This window comes from Sinocyclocheilus anshuiensis, unplaced genomic scaffold, assembly GCF_001515605.1.
Source record: "Sinocyclocheilus anshuiensis isolate Anshui unplaced genomic scaffold, SAMN03320099.WGS_v1.1 scaffold990, whole genome shotgun sequence".
Classification (NCBI taxonomy): Eukaryota; Metazoa; Chordata; class Actinopteri; order Cypriniformes; family Cyprinidae; genus Sinocyclocheilus; species Sinocyclocheilus anshuiensis.
The window spans coordinates 1177638-1186782 of record NW_015539926.1 but is presented as its reverse complement, the minus strand read 5'-3'; the positions used below and the strand labels follow the sequence as shown (position 1 = coordinate 1186782).

The following is a 9145-nucleotide window of genomic DNA, read 5'->3' as shown; positions in this document are numbered from 1 at the left end:
GGAAGTACAGACGTTCCTCTCGTTGATAGCAGAGGAGCGGATCCAGCGAGAGCTTGATGGGGCGACGCGGAATGAAAAAGTTTTTTTTAGGAATCGTGGTAGTAGAGGCGGCGCAACTATAACGACATGTGAATAATCCCGCCCACTCTAAAGCGGTACTGAACTGCAGTGGAAACGCAAACCGTGCCGAGCCGAACCGTGCCGTACTGAGCCGTACCGAGCCGAGTCGTACCACACAGTGGAAAAGCGCCAATAGATGGCATAGAGTCAAACATGTAGTGGGAGAGAAGCCCAGAGGACGAGTCCACAATAAGAGCAGAGGCTTTATCCAAAGTCAGATTAGCAGTAAGAACATGCACAGCAGCCTTCACTGTGCTGCATGCTCATTAATAGATTAGCATCAGCGCCCAGCACCACAGCCACACTGCAAATTGTTATTGCTGACTGTAATCAGAAAATGGGTCGCAGGAGTGCCAGAGGATAGTGGCAAAGACTGGCAGAGCATATAAGAGCAAATGAATGAGAGAGAAGGCAAATGATCGCGAGCTGCAGGGATGAAGACGAAGAGGCTTGAAGTGCAGTGTGAGAGAGAAAGAGTAGGAAAATCCTTCGGTCAGCATTATGACATTATAAATAATACTGTTCAAAGGTTTGAGGTTGGTAAGATTTTTTTTTATATTTCTGAAAGTCTCTTATGCTTACCCAGGCTGCATTTATTTAATCACAAATATAGTAAAAATTGTGAAATATCATTACATTTTTAAAATAGCTGTTATATATTTAATTATATATTTTAAAACCTAATTTATTCCTGTGATGAAAAAGCTGAATTTTCAGCAGCCATTACTTAGTGTCACATGATCCTTAAGAAATCATTCTAATATGCTGATTTGGCACTTAAACGTCTTATTATCGATGTTAAAAATTGTTTTTTGAGACATTAGTAGTAGTATATTTTTATTTAATGCCAGGGCAGCATCTTAGGCTATTTTCATGGCAAAAACTATTCAAAAAATACAAATATAACAAATACAATAAAAGTCAGCAAACAAACAAAACACATATTACACACGATTTTTTACATTAACATATGATAAAAATTCTAAAACTTTTTCTGGCAAAATTATACTAAACTTTTTAAGTGAGTTTTTTGAGACATTATAAATGTCTTTAACAGCACTTTTGGTCGACTGAATGTGTTGTTGCTGCAGAAAAGTATTGATTTAATAATAATAATTATAACAATAATAATAATTGTATACTGACCCCAAACTTTTTAACAAGCGTACATGTTTCCTATTATATACTCCATTACCATATATGCTAGATAAATATGCTTAACATATATTTTTCAGATACGTAATTAACCAATTCAGAGATCTTTACTTGAGAACAGATTTGAAAAACCCTTCTATTTCCAATACATTTACTTTACTTCCTACATTTTAACCTTTAACCATTTCTTCTGCAGACTCCATAAACAGCTTGTCAATTTAAATCTCTTAAACCGCTAATTAGAAGAGCGCACATGGAACTATTAGCGAGATAATCTTAAACCGCCCACCCCGTTAACCAGGAAAATTGTGCATAAATGTGTTCAGAACTGTGATTCAACTATTTCCTTTCTATAGAACCCTTTTGCATTGTTATGATTTTATTTAGCACTAATTAGTTATGAAGTCCAGCTGTTAGCCCACACATACACACAGAAAGTTAACAAATGTAACAATAATTATCCTGAAATCAAGCCATTACATCATAAACCATGTTCTGGGGTGGTATTGCAGTCGAGCAACTGGGCAAACCGCTAAAAATAAGCGGGTTCAAACCGAGAGCATTGGAGAGTGGGAGCGCATCAGCCACGGAGGGACTATTAGGTCGCAATCCTATTCTACCATCAGTTTACCTGGTTATCAAGACACTTGACCCTCATTTGTTCCGGTAAGAAGTATCAGTACAGTTGGATAAAATAAAAAAATTTTATTCAAGGTTTTAGATAACCTTCTATCACCCCACAAGTCCTTATAAGCATCTATACTCTGCAACACAAGCCCGCACACACACACACACACACACACACACACATACTCAGACGATCTCTCTGTACCTGGTGTGTTGAGTAGGCGTGACATTCGGCAGGTGTAGGCTACGTGCTGCTCGCAGTGTTCAGCGCTGTTGGTTATAGCTGTGACCTGCTCCATAGAGGCACTGTAGTTCAGCTGCAGTACTGTCCGTCTCTCCCGGCTGGAGCCAGTCACTGCTGTCTGCACCGGCAGGTTATTCACCACAGTCGTCCAAACCTTGTCCTCTGAAACAGATACAATAATGGTCATAAAAAGGTAAACTGACTGGCATTGCAAGAAAAGTTGACAGATTCATTAAAATATACGTATGTTAATACTGTAACATAAGCATATGCTCTTCATGTTTACAGAGATATAAAAATAAATTACACTACTGTTCAAAAATATATATTTGAAAAGAACAATTTAAAATAACAATATATGTTAAAATGTAATTTATTCCTGTGATGCAAAGCTGAATTTTCAGCATCATTACTTCAGTGTCACATGATCCTTCATAAATTATTCTAATATGCTGATTTGGTGCTTAAGAAACATTTCTTATTATTATCAATGTTTTCTCAGGAATTTTACTTTTTTGATAAATTTTAATGCATCCTTGCTGAATAAAAGTATTAATGTCTTTTTAAAAATGACTGACCCCTAACATCTGAACAGTAGAGTTACCTAATATTTAATTATTATATAATTGATTATATAATATTATGCATAATGAATAATCACCCCAGAATTTTACCCAACTAAAAGGGCAAAATACATACTACAGTAAAGCATTTTTTTTTTAATAAGAAAAGTTTGAAAAAGTTCTTAGCTTTTTAATTGACATATGAAATCAAGAAGAGATTTTCTCATTAAAGTAACAAGTAAATAGGTAATTACAAACTGATTTAACACATTCTGGATCCATTATGGCAATATTTCCTTCCACTTATTCAAGTTTTATTTAATGGGATCTAATAAATACTGACATTCTAAAAAACATTTTTTTTTGTTTTGTTTATATTATTCAAATCCACCGGATCCTGTAGCCATAATCTTTCCTTCCCACGTCAAAGAATCACAAGATTTACCCTAAAAAAATGTTAAATGAACATTACAAATTTCTGAAATTGACAGACACTTTCTTTTCTGGATGATTTTTGCTCTCTACCGTGTCCTCTCAGGGATTTACTATGCTCTGAGATGCCTACAGTTCCTGCCCTGAAATTATAACATTTTATGTCCTGATGTTCCTACATACTTGAATGTCCCTACATGTAAGACTTCCATTTAATTTTATTTATTTATTTTCGGATTAGTGGGATGATGTGGACCTAGACTGATAAAAGAATGCTCATGAGGCTTGAAAACAAATGGGCTGAGAAGCTGAAATGAAAGATAGTCTCTGGAGGCGATAGGAGGGATTTTAAAAACCCTGGGATACATGGGTTCTCGAAAGCATGTAATACTCAGTAAAAGGCTTGATTTATTAATCAGGCACAATCGGTGGGCTTTTTGGATTCAGTGCTATGGTACGCCACAAATAAATAAAAAATGCACATTTTACCTGTCATGTTGCAGATGACTTTAAAAGGACCTAACGGTCCGCTTCCATCTGGGTCAATCCAGTAGGAATCAGATGATCTTCCCAAATGCTTGTAAGCTTCACAGGACTGCTCATAGACAGCTGTAGGTAAGAAATAAAAGATGTTAAGTTAAATAGAAAGTATTTAGTTAATAAATGTCGAATAACAGAAGCAGCATCTTTGCTAGCGCAATATATGGAGTACAGTAAATATATATATATATATATATATATATATATTGTGCCTGTCCAAATACGAAAACAAGGTCGCACTGGTCAATAGCATATACACAATATTTTTTCTAGCTTGACTATTGACCAGTACAACCTTGTTTTTGTCTGTGGAGAGGTTTGAGGGAAGTAACTCAACAGAGTTCAACATCTTTTCTATTGACTTATGTGTAACTGCTGCCGCCGTGTAACTTCCAGTCTCTTCTCCTCTCCATCTAACACCTGGGGTCTTAGAAAGTTTCACTCAATAGTGATTCTGAACTATTTCTCTGAGAACAGTCTTCATAGAGAATACAACAGACGTTTTCATATCAATCAATAGCTCTGTTTCAAAACCTAGCAAGTGTCTGAAGGAGTTGTAGGTGCCACTCCAGATGTGAAGGTCATTTCGAAAGGTAGTAAACTTCAATTTTCTGCTTTATAGAATATCTTGTTTTGGCCAAATTTAAGAGCAGTATCACATCATTCAGAGAAGGAAATTCCAGAATGCATTGTAATGAACTGTTGCAATGAAAATGTAATCAAATATGATGGTTGTGGGGAGAGAATTGGAGAGAATTGCAGTTTCATTCAAAATGGAAAAGTATCAGTAAAAACATTTCAGAGAAATTAAAATGCATCAAACAGCTGAAATCAATGCTGATTAAAATTTCCCAAGCTTCCATTTCAGTTATGTCAAAGTATCATTTAAACCTGGTAACAAACAGAACATTTTAGAATTTCGTGTTTAAGCTGCTCCGAAAACAGTCGAAACAAGAATCTGTCTACGTCATTAACACCTTATTCATGGATAAAAGCAAATACAGGGAAAGCAAATACTGTTACGGAGAACCCTGACATTTCTCAGAAAGGTCTTCTACATATTAGTTAAACAGAATTGCGTTTTTTCACAGTTTCCCATTCTCGTTTTTCCACATTCCCCCTCATTACACATAAAACAAAGCTTTTCTTTGTTCTCCACCATTTCTGTGGCAATGCATTTATGTCACAAGTTTATGTTGACAGAAAAAAAAATCCTTAATTTCTAGGAAAGCATGACATTTAATCAGAATAAATAACCAGCAATAAGCCACATGCATTTATGCACACACAACCATTAAGAATAAAATAAAATACAAAATAAAATAAAATAAATTAATAAAATAAAATACACCCAAACACACATTCTTACATGTGTGACAGGTGGCTCCGGTGTATCCCGTCCCATCACAGGTGCATGTGAAACCATCCCAGGTCTGGCTGCATCGGCCTCCATGTTCACATTGGTTTGGCATACATCTGAAAAAAAGCAGAATTACACATTTAAATACATGTGTGGTAAATGAAAAACGTGCCAGAAAAAAGTGCCTAATATCTCTGATCATTTCAATACTTTTCGCTCTGATTTTACGTTCATAGTTTTAAAAATGTATCTCAAGACCTCTATGTTCCCATCCGCTGTGCTGCTTTAAATAGAAGAACAATTTGACCAATTTTGTGCACTTTTTTTCTGAGTGGCAACAGCTTTTATAACACAGTTGATACAGACACTTAATGAAACACATTACTGAGTGTCAGCTCAGTTAAAAACACTGAGAATGTGTTGAAGAGGATGACAATGAGTCATTTACTTCATCAAGGTCTTACAATGTTAAAAAAAGCTTCAAACTGAAAAATGTACACTAATTAATTAACAGTTGAAACACTTTTATGTTCCCCTTTTATGTAACACTTATGTTTATTTTGATTTTCAATACACAGATGAATTAAAAAAGGACAAACGTGAAAAAGAAAAACAATGAAATGAACACTCCAGAGGTAAAACAGTTACCATCCACAGTCAAGCAGTGTTATTTTAGTAATATTTATATAGTATTATAGCATTTATTTATATTTTGAATTAGATTTTATTTTTAGATTTTTATAATTTTATTTTGTTATGTGCTTGTTTACTTTTTTATATTTTATGTAGCATTTTATTTCAGCTTTATTTCATAAACACAGATCAACAGATACAGATCAATTTGAGAGCAATTTGAACATTAAAGTAAAAATAAATAAATACATAAAATAATTAAAAAACATACAAATACAAATATCAGACACAATTATACAGTAGTTAAACTACTGTACATTGCGAGTGCATTAATCATAATATATCAAGTTTGCATATTCAGGAAAAGTACTGAATGTGAAATAACATACTTCAAATTTCACCAAAAATATTGTTCTGTACTTTGAGAAGATGTTGAAAACATCAACTGTGCTGAACGTGAGCTGTCCACTTCCACAGCTCCTCCTACAGTCCTGCCAACTGCACGTCAAATCCATTAACACGGCAAAATGCGGTATGAAATAAAATTAGGGAACAATCCCCTTGGAGCTAATACTCATTAGGCCGATGTCTCGTAGGAGGAGCTGTGACAATGCCATTGACAATGAACCTTAAGTCTGACAAGTTCTTCGTTACTGCTATTGTCGTACTTTTTCAGAGCTTCGGTGCTGTCAAACTGTAGATTTTGTATAGGATGGCATGTCTCGATTAATTGGGTTACCTCAATGGCCATCTGTGCCTGGAGGAGAAAGGTACAGATAGAGTTTAGACTGTTCATTAATCAAACTCCAGCAACAGAACTGTCCCTGGAAATTTGAGGCGACTGATGACTCAGTCCAATAATACAAATTAAGTCAGAGTCAACAGCAACATGTCACTGGGAGATAAGACCTTGGTAATAGCTTCTCAGTAATAGATTCGAAAAGAACCTTGGTAATAGCTCAGCTCTCGCGAGCCAGAAAGTTACAAATTTCACTATTTTTCCTGGCCAAGCAGAGAGCCGGAGATTGCAGAGCAGTGAGCCTGAACAAGCATTTCCTGTTGCATGGTCACTTAGCTTCCAAGAGATTTCCATCACAATTTTTCAAAGAAAGATAAAGAGCACAAAAGAAAATGTCTGGATATTTGTGTCTAGGCAATGTCTTGGTATGAAAACTATTCTACCAAAACATTTCTCTTATATGTGATGTTGGAAAGTCTCATTTATTCTAGCAAACTGATTCATCTCAAATATTCCTCTCTCACATGTAGCATTGGAAAATTTGATTCATTTGAGTGAATCGATTCATAAATGCTCTCTCATATGCAACAGTGGAATTCAATCTGATTCATTCTAATAAAGTGATTCTTCCCAAACATTCCTCTTAGATGTAAAAGTTGAGAATTTGATTCGAGTGAATTGCCTCCATAAACATTTTCTCTCATTTACAAAAGTGAAAAGTCTGATTCATTCTATCAAATAGACACATCTCAAACAATTTTCTTTCACATGTACTGTAGCACTGGAAAATTTGATTCGTTTGAGCAAATTGCTTCACAAATATTCTCTCAAATACGCAAGAGTGTAAAGTCTGATTCATTCTAGTAAAGTGACTGATCAAACATTCTGCTCTCCTAAGTAGTATTGGAAAATTAGATTTATTTGAGTGAATCGTTTTATAAAAATTCTCTCTAATACACAAGTGGCAAGTCTGATTAATTCTAATAAAGGGATCCTTCCCAAACATTCTTCTCTTATATGTAAAAATTGAGAATTTGATTTATTTGAGAGAATTGCTTTTAAAAACATTCTCAAATTCAAAAGTGAAAAGTCTGATTCATTCTATTAAAATGACACATCTCAAACAATTCTCTCTCACATGTCGAACTAGAAAATTTGATTCATTTGAGCAAACCACTTCATAAACATTTCTCAAATACGCAAGAGAAGTCTGATTCATTATAGTAAAGTGATTCATCAAACATTCTGCTCACATGGAATATTGGAAAATACGATTCATTTGAGTTAATCGTTTCATAAACATTCTCTCTAATACACAAGTGGTAAGTCTGATTCATTCTACTAAACTCATTCACTGAAATATTGGATTCTCTTGAATTTTCTCTTATATGCCAGTGTGGAAAGTCTGATCCATTCTAGTGAATCAGTTAATTTGTAAAGTTCATATAAACACTATTTATAATACACACTACTTTTAATGTTGAATTTAGTATAAATGTAACCTATTCACGTTGAATGTAGTCACCCTAAATTCTAGATTCTTTCTTTACTAGATTCTTTCGAAAACTCTCTTTGAAAAACCCAGAAGAAAACAGCTCTGATTAAATTAAAAATGACATTACCAGATAGTTACTTAGCTGCACTCTCAAGTAGCTTAAATTTAGCTACTTTTCAAAAGAGTTTCTTGACTTTTGCAAAAGAGTATCTTGACTACTGTTCAACTACCTTAACAAATTACAGTTTCAAAGCAGCTTCCCCAACCCTGGAGACCGGAGCATCGTTTTTCCCTGCGTAGACAGATGTTTTTGACCACTGCATCTTTCGCAGCACATCATCCAAATTAAGAGTTAAACTTTTTGGTTGAAAAGGTCAACGTGCTGCAAATGAAAAAACACATGCAAATAGAAATAAACACCTGCAAATTAAGAAAACATCTCCATCAGTTTGACAACACACGTGCTGCAAATACTCACAATGCGACAAAATACAGGAACGCGCAGTCAATACTCACAGACCACATAGCCAAATGTTTAAGGGAACCGCAACAAGTGACAAACGGACATGCTTATCAATGTCTACTCTGAAAGGCGAGATTTTTTTTTATTTAACACCCTGATCGTATGATTCCTTAGCTTTTTTGAATATTATTAGCCTAAATAAGAAATAAACAATTACTGTAACTGTGAAATGTTATGTAAGCTGACTAACTTCTACAACTTCCCTAACACAAATTAACCATGGTTTTGCTTCACTTACCATAGTTTAACCATGATATCTGTAGTAAAACTGTGGTGTTTTTTAAATTAATTAATTTATTTTATTTGGAGTAAAATCATGGTTAATTTTCGTAATTGTTCCGTTGTGGTTTGTGCTACTTGCAGCGCTTTTCTGTTTCTGCAGCGCGTTTCTGTTTTTGCAGAATGTTTTTGTATTTGGTTGTGTTGTGAGTATTTTTCAAGTGAAGTGACGTGTGGCCAAGTACGGTGACCCATACTCAGAATTTGTGCTCTACTTTTAACCCATCCAAGTGCACACACAGTAGTGCAGTAGTATTTACAACACATGCTGTCAAAGTAATAAAGATGTTTTATTAATTTGCTGGTGCTTTTTTCTATTTGCATGTGTTTTCTTAAAGGGTTAGTTCACCCAAAAATGAAAATTAGGCTGTGTTTTACTCACCCCCGAGGCATCCTAGGTGTATATGACTTTCTTCTTTCAGACGAATCCAGTCG

The 9145-nt window shown here is 34.8% G+C and overlaps 1 protein-coding gene across 1 annotated transcript in view; it reads right to left on the bottom strand.

Moving 5' to 3' along the window:
* The window catches only part of LOC107686721 (contactin-associated protein-like 2), a 401917-nt gene that overhangs the window by 137499 nt on the left and 255273 nt on the right, over positions 1 to 9145 (bottom strand). Inside the window, exons 12-14 of the mRNA XM_016483827.1 lie at positions 5051 to 5157; positions 3631 to 3750; positions 2108 to 2308 (exon numbers count right to left, since the gene is read on the bottom strand). Of these exons, the coding sequence (XP_016339313.1) occupies positions 2108 to 2308; positions 3631 to 3750; positions 5051 to 5157 (428 nt within the window). The remainder of the gene's footprint in view (positions 1 to 2107; positions 2309 to 3630; positions 3751 to 5050; positions 5158 to 9145) is intronic.